General features: G+C 48.4%; 1 protein-coding gene and 1 non-coding gene across 2 annotated transcripts; both read right to left on the bottom strand.

The window, feature by feature from the left end:
- Positions 1 to 352: 352 nt before the first annotated feature.
- DKC1 (dyskerin pseudouridine synthase 1) lies at positions 353 to 11668 on the bottom strand. The gene is made up of 15 exons (XM_047100720.1): positions 11597 to 11668; positions 10770 to 10837; positions 10213 to 10299; positions 8767 to 8858; positions 8267 to 8451; positions 7597 to 7661; positions 7107 to 7233; positions 6546 to 6676; positions 5998 to 6141; positions 4701 to 4821; positions 3773 to 3891; positions 2998 to 3101; positions 2421 to 2529; positions 1493 to 1612; positions 353 to 1194 (listed from the first exon to the last, which is right to left on the bottom strand). Exons 1-15 carry the CDS (start codon positions 11610 to 11612, stop codon positions 1129 to 1131), a joined length of 1554 nt encoding a protein of 517 aa, XP_046956676.1. The 5' UTR covers positions 11613 to 11668; the 3' UTR covers positions 353 to 1128.
- On the bottom strand, positions 6315 to 6450 carry LOC124527637 (small nucleolar RNA SNORA36 family). The gene has a single exon (XR_006965931.1). It is a non-coding gene; the product is annotated as a small nucleolar RNA SNORA36 family (small nucleolar RNA).
- Positions 11669 to 23933: the final 12265 nt, after the last annotated feature.

Here is a 23933-nt window from a genome sequence, read left to right as displayed (position 1 = left end):
TCCGACCTCACTCAGAGGGAAACCCAGCCCCGGGCCACGCTCAGGATCCCCCCCCCCTCCCAGACCCACTCCGTAGATACTAACACCTTTCTCCTCTCTGTCATTTGCGGGATCACTAAATTTGTGATGATGTCCCTCTTTTTATCTAGTCAATGTCCCGAATGGAGACTCCAGAGCATTTGGTCCCATGCCAGATAACAGGCCCCGAGATGAACGTTGCAAGGCAAGAAAAGTAACCAGGGGATCAGCAAATGTCAAACAGGACATAGTTCCCTGGATTTTTAATCAAAATATTTTATATTTTTTCTTCTACGAACCTGAGATCCCCAACAATCAGAAAACCCAACAAGAATACTTTTAAAAACAAGTAAAGTTTAATAAGTAAAAATTCCAACCTTCTCCCAGCAGTGAGTGATTGCATCCTTTGAAAGTAAAGGAGGGTTAAGAGTACAGAGCAGTTTCTAGCTTCTGTCACAAAACACGTAGGCAGATGGATCCAGGCGCACGAGGCTGTACACACAGGCTCTGAACAAGTACACAGAAGACCACTAAGCCCGAGATGGACTGGAAAACAGCTGATAAGTTTGGCCTGCCTCTGGCAGGGGAAATGGGGGTGACACAGGTGGCCGTGACGCCAAGGTAGACCACTGTCCTCATAGGACGCGGGAGGAAAAATTGATCTCTGCAGTGAGCAGCGTGGCTCGGTTCTATGGTTTTACTTGCTCTACACCATTTCATTGAGCAACGTGCGGACGCTTTCGATGAGCCAGGGCGGGGGACGGGGCGCAAACCAGGAGAGAGCGAGGGTGTCAACACAGCCACCGGGCAACGGCTGAGACGGTGCCCGGGCTGCGCTGGGTCTGAAGGAGAGGGTTCCGACTCTCCCCAGCAGAGAAGCGGGTGGCATCAAATCCGCCTCCTTCACCCGTATCCTTAAAACAGGACAGGATGGGATGGGCGCACCAGGTGACCTCACAGAGCTCTCGGGTAGCAGGAAAACGTGCCGGGGCTCTCCACCCTTTCTGGGACCTGGGTTCCGTTCCCTCAAGAACCAAAGGAATTAGGTTTTCTCAGTAAGGCTTTTTAATTTCTCCTCCCAACTGGACACCGGGCTTAAAGTGGTGTCCACTACTCAGAAACCACTTCCACTTTGATTTTCTTCTTCTTCTTCTTCTTCTTGCTGGCGTCACTGTCCTGGAAGAAAGAGAGAGCCTCACAGCATCTGTTAACAGAACCAAATTAGGGAAGTCCCGAAGGCCCCGGAAGCCTTTTCGGGATCGGCGAGGCTATTCCATGGTCATTTTGCGCGTAACTTTCAGCGCCGCCCCAGTGCCGGACCTCCACAGACCGCCCGGCCAGCAGCACACTTCTAAGTAAACGCTGGGGTCGGGTTCGGTGCCCCCCCCCCCAGGGCTGCTGGAGGGCACACGCACCGTGGGCAACGTGGGACTGCCGCCCCCTCCCCTTTCGTGTCTGCCGTATTTCTACACACCCCGTCTCCCGGATCGTCCGCACTGTCTACACCAGCTTTGGCCTTCTTATCCTTCTTCTTCTTCTTCTCTTTCTTGACCAGCTGTGGTGACGTCTCGTCACTTTCGCTCTCTCGCTTCCGCTAACGTGGGGACAATCGTGTTAGGTCTTGGGCAAACACGGATGAGAGAGGTTCAGTAAGAAAAGAGCCTAAATCTTGGGGCGCCTGGGTGGCTCAGTCAGTTGAGCGTCCGACTTCAGCTCAGGTCACCATCTCACAGTTCGTGAGTTCGAGCTCCACGTCAGGCTTTGTGCTGACAGCTCAGAGCCTGGAGCCTGCTTTGGATTTTCTGTCTTCCTCTCTCTCTGCTCCTCCCCTGCTCACACTTTGTCTCTCTCTCAAAAATAAACAAACATTAAGAAAAGAGCCTAAATCCAACAAACAGAGCCCCCATTTACCGAGGACTCCAACACGGTCTCCTCCCTAGAGAGCAGGACCCGTGGGCGCAGCTGAGCCTGAACTGGAGGGCCGCGTGCCCTCAGAGAAGGAGGGTGAGCCGGGGGCGTGAGGCTGACGGCCCCCAGTGGGGCCAGAAGTCCTTCCCGGAACCCTCAGACTGGAGAGCTGCGGCACTGCCGCGTATTTTCGACGCCGAGCTGCTGTCGTCTAGAGCGGACTCTGCTCCCACACGAGCTGCGCCCGCGCTTGACCCCAGGTGGGGGCCAGAGGGACACGTACGTGCGCTCTGCTCCAGTGTCGCTGCCCGACCTCCGGGCCTGTGGAGCCCGAGGTGTGGCGCACGACCTGCATCGTGTGCTGCGTGCACCCCCAGGGGCGGGAAGCCTGCCGCGCTGAGCTGCAACATACGGGGGGGACCGCAGTCCTCGACACGGGCCGAACAGACCCTCTCCCAAAGGACACTGCAAACTGATCCCAGCACGTCACTTACCTTTGGAGCTTTCACCGCTTCATCAACTACTTTTGGGGCTTTTACCACTTCAACAACTTCCTGCGGGGCTTTTGCTGCCTTGGCCGCCACCTCTCTCTTGGCAGAGTCACTGAAAGAGAGGGAGCGATGGGTCAAACGCACTGAACGGCTTTCAGGCAGTGAAAGTCACCATCCAAATACTGACAGTGGCCAGAAATCCCCACTCACTGCTGCAGAATGACTCCCTCTAGAGCCCCACGAACCAGACTACAAAGGGGTTAACTGTCTGCCACGGAGGCCCCGGCCCCTAACCGGCCTGGGCAGTCAAGGCTAGTACCTCCGGCCCCCAGGCCTCCTGAGCCACCACCCCGCGTTTAGCAAGTTTCCCCCAAACGGAATATGCCCCCCCACCCCGCACCCAGGCACTCCAGGAGCTCCTGTCCTCCCTCCCCATGCTCACCTGCAGTCGAGGCACCCGTCTGGGCCGCCCCCTCACCGCACCTGCCCCCCGGGCTCCACGGCCTCCCACCCTCACCACCTACGCCCTCCTCACCTGCACACTCTGCCCAGCTGGGGCTCGGAGACGTCCCACCCTCACCTGTAGTCCACGTACTCCTGCGTCCAGGCGACAGGTGTGCTGTCTGTGGGCTTGCCATGCTTATCCAGAAGGCCCTGCTTGATCATCAACTTCTTCTGACTTGCCTGGCAGACCGTCAGAGTTTCAACATCAGAACAGTGTCAACTCGTGAAGCAGGTACTGTGACCGCTCACATCAGGCTCCTCCCTCGCAGTCTCACTTGGGCTCCACACTCCTCCGCACGACGCTCAGAACCCACGTTCTCCGACGGGAGCAAACGTGGGACTTGGCGCAAGTCACAAAGCCCACTGTATCACTGACAGCCTCTGAAGCGTTGTTTTGTGGCACCTCCCCCCACCTCATTCTCAACCCCCGGGCCTTTGCACCTGCTATTCCAGCTTCCCCACACTCTCCCCTCCCTGACACCTAACACTGCATCCTCTAAGCTGGCCCGGCTCCAGCAAATCTCTTACCCAGGACCCCCAATCAGGCCAAACCCCTCAGTTTGGACTCCCAAAGTGCCAGGCACCCCTCTGCATCCCTTGATAAGCCTTCAACTTGGCGGGAATTCACCATTCATTGCGCAGTATGACTGACGTCCATCTGCTTCCCCCTTTATACTAGGAAATCTCGAAGGTCTGAGATGGGCCCATTTCTACTCACCATCAACTCGCCAGAGCCCAGCACAAGGCAAGATTGTGGTAGTAGGGACACACTCGACAGCCATCCAGGTGAATATTCAACAACACAAAAATGAAAACATAACCCGGTGGGACACACACACAGTCCCACTTACCTTTGGACCTAAACCCCACTTCCGAGGATAAGTATCTCTCTCCATGATCACTCTCTTGATCTTGGCTACTATACCGTGGTCACAGGTAGAGATCACTGCTGTGGTCATTAATGCAATAGCTGGAGGTGTGGGAAAGAGATGAAAGAGGGATCTGGAGCGGAAAACGTGATTGGCGATGAGCCCTAATTCCACTGTTTTAGAAATCCATTGGAAACTCAAAGCTCTACTGCCTTAACGGAGGCTTCCTTTGCTGAGGATGTTCATATGGAGACAATCTGCCATTATGGGAAGAAAGCCTCTGAAAGCATGTTATCAGTTTAAAAAACATTCACACTAATCACGTAAAACTCAATGCTTCCTAGATCCTCAGGAGTCCAAACATCTGAGGTATTCACGGACCGTGCCTCACTCGTGCCAGGAGGAAAGCATGTCATCAGACTCCCTTCTCAGTTGTAAGCAGGGCTCTGCGGGGAGCAGCCACGAGGGGAAGGGAACACCTCGACAAGGCACCCTAAAGATACACTCCTCAGGCTCCAGGCTCAGGCCACACACAGGGAACGGCTTGCACACACCCTTCACGGAATGGAACACTCGAAGTTCTAAGCGACAACACCAACTAAACACAAGTTAACTGCTACAGACAGACAACGAATGGACTATACTCTCCATGTGAATTACCAAAGACATGCATTCTCTTCCTGGACGATTTCCTCCATCCTCACTGGAACCAAGCTGCTGAGATGTGGCTGCTAATACCAGCCAGCTGGACAAAATCTGGGCCCATCTACCACGATCCCCTGCTAGGACTACCTCTACAGGCCCCAGACAACACAGTGATTACGTGAACCTGAGGAGTTGGACTTGGGTCCGCTCTTAGCAAGCCTGGCTGTGATGGTGCAGCAGGAACTAGTGCAAGTTCTCCTCTTACCCATGCAGATCGCTTCCCCTTTGGTGGTGATGACCACGATCTCCTGGTTGACTTCGATGCCGTCCTCGTATCGGAGAACTCCCGGAAGCATGATCTTTGCCCCATAGCAGATTGCATTCACCTGCAGGGATGGCATCGCACGTCAGAGCACCAGCTGCTCCGCTAGCCAGTGCCCTCCATCCGAACCCACACCAGAAAAGAACACGCGGGGTGGACCTGCGAGCGTACCCCCAGCTACAAAATGGGGCTAATGGCACCGACAGCCACTGGCTGCGATCCGGTGTATGAAGCAACCACTCACCACGGGCTAGCCACCTTATCCCCACCGACTCAGACATTAAAGGGGACTGAAATACCTACTCCTCATCCATCCACAGGACTTCAAAGGTATCTTTATCTTAAACCAAAACCCAGCCTTCATTTTCCTTACTCTTCTCTATTTTTTATCCTTGAGGAAAACCCTGACATGGGAGACCTTTTTGCTTTATTGGGAGATCTGGCCTATTAACAGGCCCCCAAAGTAACCAGCAAGCAAGATTACCAAGGCCTGTGACCTGACCCCATGCAGGTTAAAAAGGCCACCTCTCCTGGCATCAATGGCTTATGCCATCCTGCCTTCACTTACCTAGATACCTTGCTGACCGCATTCTTCCTCCCCCTAAATTCACCCAGACGGCACCAATCTGATCCCAGCATAATGAGAATTTATCACATTTCTGTTCTAGTTCACGTGATTAACTTTTTCCAACTATGATAGCCTGGCTTAGTATACCTCTATAATTTTTGTCTCCTACAAACCATAACATACAAAAAATTCATCAGACGGATTCCTGGGTGGCTCAGTTGGTTAAGCATCTGACTTTTGATTTCGGCTCAAGTCATGATCTCACGGTTTGTGAGTTTGAGCCCCATGTTGGGCTCTGTGCTGATAGCGTGGAGCCTGCTTGGGATTCTCTCTCTGCCCCTCCCCTGCTTACGCTCTCTCTTGCTTGCTCTCAAAAATCAATAAACATTTTTTAAATGCATCAAATACCCTTAACTTTGCTATCCTTTGTCCCTGACATAACTAATTATATCATTAAGAGAAGTGCTCTCAGGGTGCCTGGCCGGCTCAGTTGGTGGAGCGTGTGACTCTTGATCTTGGGGATGTGAGGTTCGAGCCCCACCTTGGGTGTAGGAATTACTTAAAGGAAAACAGTAAGCTCATATCATGTTTCATCTCTTCCCACAGAGCACAGACCAGACCTCCTGTCTGGGGTCGTTTTATCACACTGCGGACGTGCAGCCCAGGACTTACCGCGCTGTCTTTCATCACCAGCCGTTTGTGAGATGTCAAGAGCTTTTCTAAAGGGTAAACAACCCGCCGCAGGTAACTCTCATCCTTGTGGTTGTCATACAGCCACTGGGCATCAAGCACATCGTGCATCGTCACCATATGGTCCTGAAAAGCAGCCACGCGCAAAAACTGTTCAGTGTCACTGTATCTTAAATGGTCCAACAGGCCCCAAACTTCCAAAATGTGAATGAATTTAGTCCAAACTCAGTCTTTAGTCTCTTCCCAATCATCTATCTTCCGCACATCTGTAAGCTGGTGACATACTTAAATCTAGGCAGTTTTGTAGGCTGTGGGATCAAAATGAATAGAGTAATGCTTTCTATCCAATCATCTCCCACAGCCCGGGTTTCAATGTTCCAAAGTTTAATTAACAGAACAGGGAAGCCGCCCTGAACTGAACTCAACACTTTGGAAATTGCCTTTTCCAGGATGTGAAGCAGATGGCATTGCAGCAGGGGCGGGAGGATGTTAAGGAGCAGCTCCAAAACTTCTAGCCCATAATGCTGTACCTTTTCACTCATGACTCCAGAACGCACCCGCCGAAGTTCCTGCATCTGACCGCCAACTCCCAACAACAAACCCAGGTGCACACACAGTGTCCGAATATACGTGCCGGCCTCACAACTCACCCAGAAGATTCCTAAGATGCACACACATAAAAGTAGCACATTTTCCAAAGTAAACACACTGCTAACTGAAAAACCCAGAGTTATTCTGTATCTGAGCCAACGAGACTAAAAACAATAGAAACAGGACCTGACCACACCATATACTAAGGGCATCTATTCTTAATGAGAGATCTAATTCTCAACAATGCATTCCTGGGGTGCCTGCGTGGCTCAGTTGGTTGAGTGTCCACTCTTGATTTCGGCTCAGGTCTCGATCCCAGGGTCGTGGGATCAAGCCCCTCGTCAGGCTCCATGCCAAACGTGGAGCCTAAGATTCTCTCTCCCTCTGTCCCTCTACCCCAGTCGCGCTCTCTTTTAAAAAAAAAAAAAAAAAGGCATTCCTGTCCACATATGGTGTCCTGTCCACATATGGATGGCTTCCTCAAAGGCCTAAGGACCCACCTAATCTTCTTTCCGGATCATACTCGATCATCTTGCTCTCGTATATGGTCCGCACTCGGAGCTGCCTCTTTACTGCAGCAATAAGTGGGGGTCGCTGGAATAAGGCACCTGTCAGAGTTTCTAGGGCCTAAGAATAAGCACAAATCAAAATAAAGACTCCTGAATAAGAGCAAGGGTCTACTGTGGCAGGTTGAGGACACAACTGAAACACAAAGTATCTTTCAATCATTTAAGACCTATGATGCCCTTTCCATTTTTGCTTCTTTCTTCAAAGACACAGAAAGGACTCGGTGCCAATCAGAGCCCTTTCCTCAGAAGTGGCATGTCCAGAAGTGACCCTGCCATGTGCAGTTACCTGTCCAGGCCAGCTTGGGCAGCCCACTGGTAAGGGCACAAGACAGGACGGTCAGGAAAACCGACCTGTCTCCAGATGTCTACGGGCTTGGACACCCAAGTCGCCAAAATGTGCCCTCCCTATAATCAGACTTACCCTAGAAAGTTGAGTCCCCCCTTCAATAGCATTGTGTAGCCGGACAATTCCCACATACTCTTTGCCTGAAAAATGACAAAAGAGTAGTCAGGTGTGGCCACTGAGTTTTCTGTAGTTTTAAAAATATGCTCATATTCACATTTTGTATAACAGGAAAAGCAGGCCATTTGACTCTGTAAAATTTGCATCAAAACAAATTTCATGGTTTAGACTTGGGAAAGGACTGAACATGCTCTCATTGGGAATTCAACTTTCAATACGCTGACAGGGACCGCTGGAGCATCCAGTGTACAGCCTGCTTAGCAAAAAACCTTTTTCGGGCACCTGGGCAGCCGATTCGGTTAAGTGTCCGACTCCTGACTTTGGCTTAGGTTATGATCTCACAGTTCGTGAGATCAAGCCCCGTGTCAGGCTCTGTGCTGAAAGTGCAGAGCCTGCTTGGGATTCTCTCTCTACCCCTCCCCGGCTCACACAGGCTTGCTCTCTCTCCCTCTCAAAATAAATAAGCATTTAAAAAAAAAAAAAAAAAAAAGAAGAAAAAACCTTGGAAGGTCAAGTATGAGAGATTCTCCTGATGAAAATTTCCAAGGGCCAAAAAATAGAAGGAAAGGAAATGTAGAAAGCCTTCCAGTATCAAAGCGGCTGCCTCTTTATTCCCTCTTGCACATACCTGCACTCTGTTGGGATTTCACCAAGCGAGTGGCTCGTTCTATGCACACGATTAAACAGCCAGTCACCTTGGGATCCAGAGTACCACTGTGTCCTGTCTTCTCCACCCGAAGTATTCGTCGGATCCACGCTACCACCTCATGGGAAGAGGGGTTGGAGGGCTTATCAAGATTAATGAAACCTGTCCTAGAATGGAAAAGAAATCACTGCACCATCATCGCTGGCCCTTTAATAAAAACTAAATCTGAAGAGGAAAAAAGTTCACGATCAGTACGGGTTATGTGTTTAAGGCAATTCTAAGCCATTCAAAAATGCCACTATCTCCTTGAATAACTGATGTGAAAAGGTCTTTTTAAAAATAAACTCTATGTGCCATGTGGGGTTCGAACACATGACCTGAAGACCAAGAGTTGGATGCTCTATCAACTGAGCCAGCCAGGCGCCCCTGAAAAGGTCCTTTTGAAAAGAAGTCTGAACAGTGCTTGCTCCCAACACACTTACCTGATATAGTCCCCAATCTCTCTCTTCAGAGGATTTGATCCACAAGGAAGAGGTGTATAGTGTGTTGTCCTTACGTTTAGCTTATCGAAATTCTGGAAAGCAAGGATACAACACAAAATAAACTTAATAAACCATTAACGTGTGTACGACAAGAGTCAGCACCACTATCAACCACGATATGGTTAACTTGCAAGTTCAGAAACCTGGATTCTACCCCTCGGTTTTCATTATGTGTGACACAGCGTTAAGCCCCCTTACACACTGGAGAAATTACCCACAGCAGGAGGATTTAGACAAAGTTAATCACTCCTCTAGAAATACTTTTTGTTACCAGGACTGGCAACCACGTTTCTCAAACACAACCAGCTCATTCCTGCTCCAGATGTTCCCATCTCTGTTCTCAGGTCTGCTCCTTTTTACTCTCCTCCTTTCCAGGGCTCAACTGCAGGTCTCAAAGAGCTCCCCTCAACTGAAGCTCACCTTTCACATTACCCAGTTTAGTTCCATCGTAGTGCTTCGACAAATAGCAATTATTTTTTTTAACCATCTACCTCCCACCCCTAGATTTTAAGTTTCATGATAGTAGGGACTCTGGCCTATCCAGTTCACTAGCATATCCCCAGAACCTATAACAGAAAAGCAGATATAAATGGTAGACCCATCTGGCCAAGCAGAAACTGAACAGTGTTGAATTACACGAGCAAATCTCATTCTTTCACCTAATATATATTGATTTATTAAAACATTTTGCCAAGAGGCATCTGAGTAACTTTCCCTACCCTAGCTTTTTCTCCTAATCTCATACATGGTGCCCAATAAGTTGTTTGTGAAACTTGTAATTCAACTCATCACTGAGCCAGCCTATTTCAAACCCAACACAATGGTCAGCAATTTTCTAGAGAACGTGTTACGTGCCAGGCACTACAGCAAAACACATTTCATGGATTACCTCCTGCAGCCCTCAGCTTGCCTTCCCAATAAAAGATGTCATGAGCAAACCACCTCAGAGGTTAAATGACTGGCTCAAAGTCACACACTGACTTTGTGTGGTCACAAAGTCTGACTGAAGTTGGTCTGGTTTCAAAGCTCATGTTCTCAAGCACTAAAGCAGTCCTGCTCCAAGCGAGACTCACAAACTAGTATGAGTCTGTAAAGTGGAGTTAAATACAGAAACCAAGAACTAATTATTTGTAAACTTCGATGGTGGTTTTACATTGTGACATTTTAACTGTATCATGTAAAGCGTTGGGTGCACTGGAAATGAAAACCAAAACAAAACAAAACCTGGCCTTCACGTCAGACACACTGAAAAACATTGCTTTAGACTGTGTCATCTACCATTGCCAAGGTCAAGGATGCTAGCGCTAATCACTCTTAACGAATCTTTTAACACTTCAATAAGGTAAAAGGCAGGCATTGATCCGATGCATAATCTTAACCACATACCTTGAGCAACAGGGGCCATTGAGATGTGTCCAACTGAGCCGCCTTGGATTCAGGTTTGATAAGAAATTCCTCAGCGTGTTGTATCTCCTTACATGGGACAGAAACACACCCTATTAGACTTCCCAAGTGATTTGGAAAAGTTCCACTGCTATCACATAAGTTTAAGCCTTTTAAATAGAAAACAAGGTAGTCTCTATTGCTCTTCACTGGGACCTCCAAAGAAAAACCAGGATCTCGGAAATGAACCACGATCTCAGAAAAGTAAGTGAAGTGCCACCAAGATGGGGTCAGGTCCTTATGAGAGAAAGAGGAATAGTGGGTCTGTGGGTGGAATAAAAAAAAAAAGCATTTCAGGGAGAGCAGCTGGTGTACCAACACCAGTCAGCAAACTCTACTTGACAGGAGACTCAGGTGACTGGGGTTGTGTATTTCCTAAAACAACCACTCAATTCCAACCCATTCCTTAGAAACTTGCAAAGAACAGTTGTTTTATGTAACCTGTTACCTACGTAACATTTCCTTTTTGTCAAAGCAAAGCAAAACATATTTCTACTCACTGCTACATCTTCTTCTGCTAACGACTTCCGCTCCTTTTTCTTCTTATGTTTCTTCGGCACAATATACACTAAAACAAACACACACACACACGAGATTTGGGAGTTTTTCCCCAAAATAAGGGCAACGAAGCTTCAAATAGTGAAATCAGAGCAAGTAACAATCGGATGTTTGATCTAGAATTGCTGGGGAAAGCCTAGGGTGTAAAAGCCAAACGCGTGGGCTGCACGGCCCGGTAACCGACCGCAGGCAGTCGCACATGCCGGCTTCCATTCCGGCTCACCACGTGGCCGTGGAGGGGCTTAGATCTGCCGCAGGAGCGCTCGGGCCAAGGGCCTCCAAGTTCCCTGAGTGACCACGCAACCGCCCCCTCCCCGGCCCCCGGCCTGTACAACTTTCTCTGCACTTGGAGCTGCGCGTACGTCCGAGCCCCTCGGCCCCTCTCCTTGCGGGGCCTCTTCCCAGCGCCCTTCCGCGTGGCGCCGACCGACCCGGGTGTGTGGGCTGGCGGCGGCGCAGGTACGGCCAGGTCTCCCGTCACCGCGGGGTCGCCGGAGAGGCCGACGCCTTTCGGCGACGACCCGGGCCCTCAGGCGGCTGTGCCATCGAAGGGAGGCCCGGGCCTCGCAGAGCCACGTCACTGCCAGCACCTCTCCATCTCCTGCCGTCACCCTTAGAGCCAAGGCCAAGAGGAAGGCCAACAGGAGGCCCGGCCCGGCGGCACACCGGCGGGGATCTCGGCCCCCGACGCCGCCACCCTCCCACCCCGGCTCTCCGCACGGCGGAGCCAGTACTCGGCCCGGCCACCCACGAGGAGACGACCCTCTACCTTCCGTGTCCGCCATGTTGCCCCGCACAGCGTGCGAGCAGCGTGGGACAGCGCCGAGGAAGCAAGCACAGACTCCCGCCGCCCTCAGGCCGCGCCACTAAGCCCCGCCCACCTCTGTGACGCCCAGTGCGCGCCGCGCCGCGGAGCGGTGGGGGCGGGGCCGGGCTCTGGGAGCACAGCCCGGGGCGCGCGCGGGCCGCCTGCACAATTTCATTGGTTGGGTTGCCCTCCCGCCCCCGCTGCGGTAGCGCGCCCGCGCGTGCGCCTTGAGCCTCGCCCGGCCCTGGGCTGCCCCGGTTGGAGGCGCATGCGCAGTCCGCCCCGGTGGTCCGTAACTTGTGGGCGCGGTCCCGGGCCCGGGTCGCCGACTTTCGTCGGGTTTAACACGGGCCTAGGCACTCGGGCGTCCCGCGAGCACTCTGTTAAACAACAGCTAATTGCTTCCTTTCGCCGACGCTTTAAGGTTGGGTATCGGATCAGTCCCGATTAAAAAGCGAAGACGTTGAGGCACAGAGACGTTGAAAGCTCTTCGCTGCTTGCAATTCCCATCCAGCTAGAGCGCCGCTGGCCAATAGGAACACTGTGCGAGCTGCTTGTGGACTTTTAAATGTTCCAACAGCCACATGGCAAGAAAAAAAAAAGGAAAAGGAAAAAGGTGAAATTGATTTTAATAACAAAATTTGTTTAACCCAATGATCCAAAATATTTTCATTTCAACATATAAGCGATACACAACATTATGAATGGAATATATTACATTTTTTGGTACTGTCTTTCCAGTGTGTGTTTTACACTTACGGCACACCTCGATTGGAAGTGCACGAGGGGGCTCCATGTCAAGGGCTCTGCAGTCACAGATCCCTTAATGGCAGCAGTATCTGGCAGCCAGGAAGTAGTAAATCCTGGTGCAAGCTCTCTTCCCGTCTGTCTTTGGTGTTCATCTCACTCTTCTGTCAAGCACGGGTTCTTTTTTAAAGACTTTTTAAAAGGTTTACTTGGGGTGCCTGGGTGGCTCACTCGATTGAGTGTCCGACTTCGGCTCAGGTCATGATCTCACAGCTCGTGAGTTCGAGCCCCGCTCGGGCTCTGTGCTGACAGCTCGGAGCCTGGAGCCTGCTTCGGATTCTGGGTCTCCCTCTCTCTCTGCCCCTAAGCCACTCTTATTCTGTCTCTGTCTCTCTCAAAAATAAAAATAAACATTAAAAAAATTTTTTTAAGTAAAAAAAAATAAAAGGTTTACTTATTTTCAGAGAGAGAGAGAGAGAACGGGGAATGGGCAGAGACAGAGGTAAAGAGAATCAAGCAGGCTCTGCACTAACAGTGCAGAACTCACGAACTGTGAGATCAGAATCTGAGCGGAAATCAAGAGTCTGAGGTTGGACCAACTGAGCCACCCAGGCGTGCTCAAGAGGGGGTTCTTAATCTAATCTCTGTGGATTTGACTGATTTTGACTTATTTATTTACTGCCATTGTAAATGAAATCTTTGACATTACCTTTTCTAACGACTTGCTGCTTTGCTTCCAGTTTTCCTCTGCCATACAAAAATTAGCAACGTTTGGGCATCTGGGAGGCTCAGTTGGTTAAGCGCTGACTTCGGCTCAGGTCATGATCTCACTGCTCTTGAGTTCGAACCCCGCACGGGGTCTGTGCTGACAGCTCAGAGCCTGGAGCCTGCTTCAGATTCTCTCTTCTCTCTCTCTCTCTCTCTCTCTCTCTCTCTCTCTGCCCCAGCCCTACTTGCATTCTGTCTCTGAAAAATGAATAGATGTTAAATTTAAAAAAAAAATTTTAACACCTATTTATTATTGAGAGACAGCATGAGCATGAGCATGAGAGGGGCAGAGAGAGGAGGAGACCCAGAATCCGAAGCAGGCTCCAGGCTGTGAGCCGTCAGCACAGAGCCCAACACAGGGCTCAAACACACAACCTGTGAGACCATGACCTGAGCCGAATTCAGGCGCTTAACTGACTGAGCCACCCAGCAGCCCCGAAAAAAATTTTTTAATCAGAAATTTTTCACTTGTATTTTACGGTGCCTTAAAAAATAGATTTGTTTTTCCTCACCTAACTTTTTATACTACATGGAATTTATTTAGGTGTGTGCCCCAGTAATAATAATAATAATGATCTAAATTGACTTTTTATAGATAACCAAAGTCCCCAGTATCAATCAATCCATGAGTAGTTCATTACTTCTCCCACTATTCTATAATGCTTCATTGGTAAATATTTTGCCGAGTAAATGTAGGCTTCATCTTTCTCCAACAGTCTTCATCCAGTCTGTTAGTCTCTCAGCTTTGGTTCCAAAGGAGATCCAGAGTCTGATGGTTTTTTACCACCTTCAGTGCTGTCACCGTAGTCCATGCCATCTGTATGGTTCTCCTGTATTTTTCCAATGGCCTCCTGCAGGGCCCTCTGCTTCTACTGTCTCCAACTATACTGTCTTCTCAATGTGGCACCTGGCAAGAGCCATTAAACTGGAAGTCAGGGCATGTCTCTCCTCTGCTCAAACCCCTCAATGACTTCCCATCTGTAGTGGATGAAGTGGCCCCCCAAAAGATATGTTCTGACCCCTGGACCCTGTGAACGTGACCTTATTTGGAAAAAGGGTCCTTGTACACGTAATTAAGTTAAGTATCTCAAGATGAGATCACCCTGGATTACCAGGTGGGCCCCACATCCAGTGGCAAGTGTCCTTAGAAGGGAAGAAACCATGTGAAGATGGAGGCAGAGACTGTAGTGATTTCGTACTTCAAGCCTCGAGATCTGGAAAAGAATGAGTTTATGTTAGTTAAAGCTGCCCAGTTAGGGGTCCTTTGTTAGGCAGCCCCAGGAAACCAATGCAGCATCTCACTAAGAGTAAGAGCTAAAGTGTCTGTGACAGCCACTGCCCTTCTCTTCCTGTGTCCAGCTCTGTCCCCTCCTGCCCTTACTCACCCCACTCCTGGCACACTGCCTCTTGACTATTCGGGACTACTCCAGGCACATTCCCCCTCCTCGGGTCTTCTGCACCTGCTCTCCCCTCTGCCTTAAATGAAACTTGTTCATTGTCTCTCTTCACTAGCCTTATGAAGCCGGGAAAATGTTGTCTATTTGTTCACTGCTATATATCCAGCTCCTGGAAGATGCTCAGTAAGTAGTTTTGTTTAATGAATCTGTGTCTTCTGAACTCAGAAACCCCATGGACCTGCCCTTACCAGCAGAAGCAGCCCCCCCTCCCCTGTCTGATGAGGCCGATCCTGCCTTTCCTGGGGATCCTGGAATGAAGTCACCAGGTCAGGTACTGAGCAAGAGGATGCCGGTTCTCCTTGTGCCCTAGCTCCTCACGTCCCTCATTGTCTCCAATCCCAAGACTCAGGTGGGTGAGAATGTTGGAATGAACTTGTTGTGTGCAACTTACTGGCTCAGCCCTTAACTACATCCCCTAAGAGAGCTCAAGGGACCTTCTTTTTACCAAAACACTGAGACATACTTTGGTGAAGGTTCTGGAAAATTAGTCTGGGAAAGGAGGGGAGTGGTGTTGCCATGGAAACAGGGTTGCACTCTCAGTGGGAATTATGGGATCCTGGAGCAGCAGAGGCCAAGTAGTGGCACTAAATCTCATAGAACAGGATGGTTTCTCCCCAAGGATCTTTGGTGGTGGCTAATTGGTCATGATGTCCTGTTAATAGGCCACCTATAGTACTCCATGGTGTGTAGAACCCCAACAACAAAGGCTCTAGGTCTGCCTCAAGTCACCACAATGGAAACTCCTAGCCCCTCGTCGGATCCCCAGACCCAGTCAGTCCACAAGCTCAGAGCCCTCAAGTGAAGATGAGACCAGGTACACTTAACACTAGTGTATACTTCTTAAAAAGTTTATTTATTTTGTTGGGGCGCCTGGGTGGCTCAGTCGGTTAAGCGGCCGACTTCGGCTCAGGTCACAATCTCGCGGTCCGTGAGTTCGAGCCCCGCGTCGGGCTCTGTGCTGACAGCTCAGAGCCTGGAGCCTGTTTCAGATTCTGTGTCTCCCTCTCTCTGACCCTCCCCTGTTCATGCTCTGTCTCTCTCTGTCTCAAAAATAAATAAAAACGTTAAAAAAAATTTTTTTAAATAAAAAAAAAAGTTTATTTATTTTGTGAGAGAGTGTGTGTGCATACAAGCAGGGGAGGGACAGAGAAAGAGTGAAAGAGTGAATCCCAAGGAGGCTCCATCTGCCCTGTCAGCACAGAACCCGATGTGAGGCTCGATCTCACAAACCCTGAGAGCATGACCTGAGCCGAAGTTAAGAGTCGGACACTTAACCGACTGAGCCACCTAGGCGGCCCGTAGTGTATACTTCACACCTTCATCCTTCTTTTCCATGGGGACATAGAATGCCATTGCAGTCCACTGGTCAGAAACGGAGACTCAGTCTGTGTCCCTCTCCCTGTGGGTCCTCCTTGGCTTTTCTCCCAGTTCCTGACTACGTAATCGGAATAAACACAATCGGGAGCTGGAAAAATTCCGCGAGGGGCTTTTTGACTCAAGGATGGAAGACAACTATGGAAAGAACAGTCAAAAGGAAGCCTCTAGAGCTGTCCCTTCAATTCTCTGGTGTAGTCTTATAATTAAGTCCCCAGGGACTGGCTCGATCATCTCACTGTCCCCCAAGACATCATGCTGGTCCATTACATGAATGATACCATGCTGACTGGACCTGATGCATAGGAAGTAGCAAATATTTTGTCACAGGGTGAGAGATAAGTCCCCCAAAAATGCAGGGGACCACCACCTCCGTGAAGTTTCTGGGCATCCAGTGGGCTGAGGCATATTGAGATGGCCCTCCAAAGAGAAAAACAAGTTGCTGTACCTCCAGCCCACACCACTGAGAGAGAAGCACAGTGCTCAGTGGGCCTCTTTCTGGAGCTGGCGTACCCCATTAGGGTGCTACCCAGAGCCTTTTCCAAGCCTTGATAAGAGAATCACAGCTCAGGCTTCTGCAATTTGGGACAAAAATAAAGCTAGGACTGACTAGGTGGCTGGTTAGCTCAGTTGAGTGGCATGTGACCTGGCAACACCAACGTCGTTTGATCCCCAGTAGGCCAAGAGGCATTAGTTCTCGTGTTTAATAAAGATTAATTAAAAACCAACTAGGGGCGCCTGGGTGGCTCAGTCGGTTAAGCGTCCGACTTTAGCTCGGGTCATGATCTCACGGTTCATGAGTTCGAGCCCTGCACCAGGACAGAGCCCACTTCAGATTCTCTGTCTCCCTCTCTCTCTCTCTGCTCCTCCCTGGATCATGCTCTGTCTCTCAAAAATAAATAAACATTAAAAAAAATTATAAAAAATGAAATATGAATTAAAATAAATAAATAAATAAATAAATAAATAAAAATAAAAATAAAGGCAGGACCTTCACACGTATTGATCTGCTGGGAGGAAAGGCTCCTGACTTTCTTTAGTCCTTGGTTGAAACTGAAGGACTGTGTGATCTCGAGACCTGAGCTGCATATCATGAACCGGGCATTGTTCGACCAACCAAGCCACAGAGTCCGGTGTGAGCAGCAGCGCTCCACCATCTAGCGGCGCAGCTGCCGGAAAGCAGTCTGGCACTTCCTCAAAAAGTTAAATACTGAGCTGCCATGTGACTCAGCAATTCCATTCCTATGTATATATGCCCAAGAAACTTGAAAACAGGTGTTTAAGCAGATGCTTGTATATTCACAGCGGCATAATCCACAATAGCCTAAAGGTGGAAACAACCCAAGCGTCCATCTACAGATGAATGGATAGATAAAATGTGGTGTATCCATACATTGGAATACTAGTCGGTCATAAAAAGGAACGAAATACTGATATATACTACAACATGGATGAACCTTGAAAACATCATGCTGGGGGCACCTAGCTGGTTCCATCGGTAGAGCATGTGACTCTTGATCTCAGGGTTGTGAGTTTGAGCCCCACGTTGAGTGTAGAGATTACTTAAACATAAAATCTTAAAAAAAAAAGAACAAAAATCATGCTAAATGAAGTAAGCCAGACATAGAAAGACAATGAAATATGAAATAGCCACTCATATGAAATAGCCAGGATAGGCATCCTAACACAGGCAACAGGCATGTGAGTGAGGAAGCTTCCAGAAGAGTATAGCCTCCAGCCATCTGGTCACCACCAGCCCTTGAATCATCTCAGCAGAGGCCGCAGACATTATGGAGCGGAGAGAAGACGTTCCACTGTGTCCTGTCAGAATTCCTCAGCGTAATCTGTCAGCGGAATAACAAACCATCCCCAAACGTAGTCTCATTAAACAAACATTTTATTATTCCAGTTATGGTGGGAATTCAGTTGGAAGGCCAGGCTTTGCTGGAACGGGAGCACCTGCTATACATCGCCTCCAGTAGCTTGGACTTCCTTATAGCTTGGTGGCCTCACAGTAGTCAGACTCCGCACTTAGTGGCTCAGGGCTCCAAAAGCAGGTGTTGCAGTAGGTAAGGCATAACGCTATCACAGTGACTGTTTGTGGCATCAACCCCACCCCTCAATGAGAGGAGTGTCAAAGAGTTTTGGAGCCCCTGCTTTAAGACTGCCACATTCACCAAGACCATCAACTGCTGTGCAAGCCAAACAGTTAAATGGGGGATGTGATAGGAATTTCCTTCCCTGCATGTTTCAAGTCTTTGAACTAATTTCTGCCATTGTCTCCTAAGTATATGATATTTTTTTGGACTTACACTTCGGTAGAAAGGCAAAGCCCCAGAGGTTTCCACTTGGGCCTTTCTTTCATGATGGCTTCATCCCATGGGTCAGGAATCAATGTGGGGGTTCTGCTGATTGTTAAGAATTTTAGCCATTCAGGTACGTATGTGGTGGTATGTCATCGTGGGTTGAATATGCATTGCCCTAATGGCTAATGACATTGAACATGTTTCCATATGCTTGTATGCCACCGTCTGTATATCCCCCTCAGTGAAATATCTCCTCATATCTTTCATCTATTTTCTAATTGGATTAGTAGTGGTTTGGGGTTTTTTTTTTAATTACTGAGTTTTGAACATTTTATGTATTTTTTTTTTAATTTTTTTTCAACGTTTATTTATTTTTGGGACAGAGAGAGACAGAGCATGAACGGGGGAGGGACAGAGAGAGAGGGAGACACAGAATCGGAAACAGGCTCCAGGCTCTGAGCCGTCAGCCCAGAGCCTGACACGGGGCTCGAACTCACGGACTGCGAGATCGTGACCTGGCTGAAGTCGGACGCTCAACCGACTGCGCCACCCAGGCACCCCATTTTATGTATTCTTGATAAGAGTCCTTTGCCGGATATGTGCTTTGCAAACATTTTCTCCCAGTCTGTAGCTTGTCTTTTTATACTCTTCACAAGGTATTTTGGAGAGCAAAAGTGTTCATTTTGATGAAGTCCAGTTTACCATTTTTTTCTTTTATGGATTGTGTCTAAGAATAGTTTCTCCTATGTTGTCTTCTAGAAGTTGTATAGCCTTACATGTTACATATAAATATGTGATTCATTTTGAGTTAATTTTTTTATAAGGTGTGAGGTTTTGGGTGAAGTTCTTTTTTTTTGCCTTGGGATGACCAGCTTCTCCAGCGCCATTTGTTGAAAAGACCGTCCTTCCTCCATTGAATTGCTTTTGCACCTTTGTGAAAACCCAGCTGGGGGAATTTCTGTGGGTGTGTTTCTGGGTTCACTATCTCATTCCACTGATCTATGTGTCTATTCCTCTACCAATACCACACAGCCTTGATTACTGCAGCTACTATCTAATAAGCCTCAAAACTGTGTAAAGAGATTTGTGTGTTGATCTTATATCCTGAAACCTTGTAAAGCTCACTTAGTAGTTATGGGAGTTTTTTCTGTAGATTCCTTGGGATTTTCTATGAAAATAATTCTATCATCTGCAAATTGAGCCAGTTTTATTTCTTCCTTCTGAATCTGTGCACCTTGTTTCTAGAAGTTTTAATTCTATGTTGAATAAGAATAATGAGAACAGATATTCTTGCCTTGTTCCCAATCTTCAGGGAAAAGGGTCTGGTTTCTAATTTTTTTAATGTTTATTTATTTTTGAGAGAGAGAGAGAGAGAGAGAGAGAGAGCAGGGGAGGGGCAGAGAGAGAGGGAGACACAGAATCCGAAGCAGACCTAGGCTCCAAGCTGTCAGAGCACAACGTGGGGCTCGAACCCACGAACTGTGAGATCATTACCTGAGCCGAAGTCAGATGCTTAACCGACTGAGTCACCTGGGTGGCCCAAAAGTGTCTGGTTTTTAACCATTAAGTATGTTAGTCGTACATCTTCTATGGACGTCCTTCAACAAGTTGCAGAAGCCCTTCTCCTATTCCTATTTTGATGACAGTGTTTGTCACGAATTGGTGTTGGGTTTTGTCAAATGCTTGTTCTGCATCAGTTGCTGTAAGCATGTGACTTTTCTTCTTTGGCTTGTTAACATGGTGGACTGCATTGATTTCTTTTTTTTTTTTTTAATTTTTTAAGTGTATTTATTTACTTTGAGAGATACAGAGAGAATAAGCAGGGGAGGGGCAGAGATAGAGGGAGAGAAAGAATCCCAAGCAGGCTCTGTAGTGTCAGCGCAGAGCCGGATGCGGGGCTCAAACTCACAAACCGTGAGATCATTACGTGAGCAAAAACCAAGGGTCAGACGCTAAACTGACTGAGCCACTGAGGTGACCCATCTTTTTTGTTTTTTTAAAATAAACTCTGCCCCCAATGTGGAGCTGGAACTCATGATGCTGAGATCAAGAGTCACATGGTCCACCGACTGAGGCAGCCAGGCATCCCTGATTGACATTCATATATTGAATGAGCCTTGCATCTCTAGGGTAAACCCCACCTAGTCATGGTGTATAATCCTTTTTATGTTTTTGTGAATTCTACTTGCTAGTACTGTGCTAAGGATTTTGATGTCTATATTCATAAGGCATATTCATCTGTAGTTTTCTTTTACTTTTTCATTTTACTTTTTTTTCTGGTTTTGGTATCAGAGTAACACTGTCCTCAAAGAATGAGTTGAGAAGTGTTTGATTTGGACTTGTGATAATAATTTCATACTATTTTGAATATGACAATAATGGATATGACATCAGGAGTTTTTCCATAAGACATGAAAGAAACTCTCATTGGTAATATTAAAGTCAAATTTCATATGTCGGGTGGAAATGACGTTGCCTTCACTTTCAGAGAAGCACTTCATAGATGTCCATATAGGAAAAAGGGGAGCCTCTGCACCTGAAATTGTACCATGGCACTCCAAGCCTTTAGTTCCTGTGCTACGTAGATGATTTGAACAAGAGGTAGGTGGGGATATAGGAATACCCAGAGCCTCTTCCCTCATTGTTGGCCTTTCACATGCAGGTACAGTCATCCCCCCATGGCTGTCCCTGAGCCAGAAATTGGAGAGGCATTTTCTTTTCAAATTTTCTCTTTTCACAGAGAATGAGTTAGATTCATGGGTATCTGCTCATCGTCACATAATTGAAATAGAAACTCCTGATCGTGGACACTTATATTCACAAATCCTTCTAGTTATAAGATTTACAGACTTTAATGAACTGCCAAACCAAACCTATTTTAAAATGATAATAAATGGGGAAGCCAAACAGGGAATCCAGGTGTTAAAAACCACTTGTTATTCAAATGGATTTCCTCTCCCCAGGCTGGAGGGCAAAGAAGCTAGGAAGGGACTTGATGAAAGGAAAATAAAAGTTGTAGTACAAACAGGTCATTTCTCCCTAGAAACTTAGGATGAGTAGCCATGCAGAAACAATTTTTGATCCATCTGGAAGGGAGAGCAGTGCAGGAATGATTGTCCACATCACAGCCTTATTGAAGCTACGGGGGTAGCCTGGAGATGAGTAGCGGGTAGTTGTGAAGTTAGTCAGGTTGTGACTTGAATTGAAGCTGCTATTCCAGAAGATGTTGTTTTTCTAGAGCAAATCAACACTGTCCCTGGTACCTGGTAAGTGGCTATTTGTCCCACAAATGCTCTTATCTCTATTGCAGTCAGCAGAGACTATCAGAATCAGCTGGCCTTCATCTGGCAGGAACAGAAGAACAGCTTTAGCGCCTTACTTCAGGGCTACACGTATCCTCTGGCTCTCTGTCATCATCTAGGGTGAATGGAACTTGGTTATTGCAACAATCATGGTGAACATCATGCTGGTGCATTGTAATGAAGACATTATGCTTACTGGACCTAGTGATCAAGAGGTTGTTGACACACATATGCCCGAGGACGGGAGATAAACCCCACGAAAACTCAAAAGCCTGACCCCCAGTAACATTTTGAGATGGTCCGGACCACACTGGGTGTTCAACAAGTTGCCACACCTCGTGCTACCTCAAAAGGAGACACAGCATTTGGTGGGGCTCTTTGAATTCTGTAGGCAACATATAATCATATAATACACTTAATTGTTCCACACCCAGGGTTCCTGACCGGCTCAGTTGGTAGAACGCAGGGTCATGAGTTCAAGCCCCATGTTGGGAGCAAGGTTAAGGGAATCAGCAATGATGGTGAGGCTCCCAGGGACTGGCATCAGTTGATACGGTCACAGCCACTGCCACTGCTGTGTACTCAACCTTTCCACAGTCGGGACAGCCCCCAATAAGGTAGCATTCCCTGGGGAGATCAGCCGGCCACCTGGTGACAGGTGGAGGTTGTGTCTTACAGGATGAGGGATATACTTTGAACTGGTGTCCAGTCTCTGGTGCTGTGTTTCCATAGCCACAATGCCTGGGCTCAGGAATCAAGAGGTGGAAGTGGGGGTGACTTCTCTATCACCCCTAATCTCTCCAGGGGTTTCTTCACATCCCCACAGCTTTGAACTCTACTGGTTCCCAAGGAAAGGATGCTTGCACTAGGGCCATCAGATTGGTTCTACTGAATTGCAGGTTGAGGTCACCATCTGGCCATTTAGGGCTCTTTATGCTACTGAGCCAATCGGCAAACTGTGGGTCTACTGAGCCAGCTTGGAGGGTTGATACCGTTGGTTATGAAGTGGAAAGCGTTGCTGTTAACGCGATCAGGAAGGACTATGCGTGGGCTATGCAACGGGTTCTCTGGGGTGGGTCCTACTATAGCCTCTCTAGAGAGGACGGCTGAGGACTCAGACTCAGTGGGATAAAGGTTTGGGTCACTGACAAGGTAAAGAATTCTGAGCCGCTGAGTCCTTGGTTGGAGAACAAAGGGAGGACAGAGAGGGTAGTGGAAGAAGTAAGGTATAAAGATCAATTATGACATCAAGACCAGTTACAGAAATAAGGATTGTACTAAGTGTGTGTGCTTTTTGAACCTTCTTTCTATATTTTATGCATGTGAAAGAAAGACTGATAGAGCTTAGCTTTATAATGTTTTTCTTCAGGTTGTAAGACATCGAGGTCGGGCAATGCCTGAGCTAGCAGAAGAATGGCTGTACCCTAGAGATGGCTACAACGAGCAGTGGAACTTTTGGTGTCCTGTTTTACGGAGTGGTTTTCAGTTTGTAGAAGGGTAGCATCATTATTTTGGTGGAAGCAAGTTTGTTGTTTTAGTAGGTTTATTTTGTGAATCTGGATTTCTGGATGTCAATTGGGTTTGGCTTAATATGACACAGGAGTGTGAAATTTGGAAAGCAGGAGGGACTCCAGGGATTGCGCTGGAGGGGAGGGCTAAGTGGGTTCTGAGAGCTGTGAGTTCCGACAGCAGCTGGAGTCCAGCTTTGCACAAGTGATATTGTGTGGGTGACCTTGTAGCCTCTGGCCGCTCGTGCTCCCACACTTCCAATGAGTTTGTGAGCACGTACATCCCTAAATTAAACCAGGTTTCGCTTGAAACACGCATAGCACATTGTTTCCTCCATGAATCCCTGAGTGGTAACAGAAGCACAAATGAACGCGTCCATGTGAGACTCATTACTCTCTGGAAGTGTCCCAGGTAAGGTAGCAGGCCGAAGAGTGGGTGCGTCTGTGTTGGCAAAGTGCGTCAACCTTATCTGGTGATCCTTAGTTGCGTGGGCTTTGTCCTGTTTCCCATTTTAGTCGCAAGCACCACTGAGGCAGGCCCATTTGTCCCGGTGCTGGTGCTCATGCCTTGAGGTCGTGCGTGCCGAGAGCTCCGCAGAGTTACCGGGGGTGCAGGGTTCTCAATCAACGTTAGTTCATTGTCGTTATTGCCGAAGGGCGTGTGAATAGCTCCTCGCCGGAATACAATGATGTTTGGGGGAGGGGCGCACGAGAGCCTGGGCTCGGCGGCGCCGGATCGAGGGCAGCGGGGAGGTCGAGGGGAGGGGTGGGGAGCCCCGGCTTTCCTTCCTCCCTGAGCCGGCTCCCCACCCCCCACCCCCGCAGGTGCGGGGCCC

This window comes from Lynx rufus, unplaced genomic scaffold (genome assembly GCF_022079265.1).
Source record: "Lynx rufus isolate CCGP_SWC_20201006 ecotype Redwood Valley unplaced genomic scaffold, mLynRuf1.p SCAF_52, whole genome shotgun sequence".
In the NCBI taxonomy this organism is placed as follows: domain Eukaryota; kingdom Metazoa; phylum Chordata; class Mammalia; order Carnivora; family Felidae; genus Lynx; species Lynx rufus.
This window is presented reverse-complemented; position numbering and strand designations above follow the sequence as displayed.

What these genes read in the sequence shown, in the direction of transcription:
- DKC1 (XM_047100720.1), bottom strand. An exon ending in TGGTGATGAAAGACAGCGCG is followed by an intron (nt 4,822 to 5,997) that starts GTAAGTCCTGGG and finishes CCATCCCTGCAG; the next exon opens with GTGAATGCAATCTGCTATGG. An exon ending in AGTGGGGTTTAGGTCCAAAG is followed by an intron (nt 3,102 to 3,772) that starts GTAAGTGGGACT and finishes ACGGTCTGCCAG; the next exon opens with GCAAGTCAGAAGAAGTTGAT.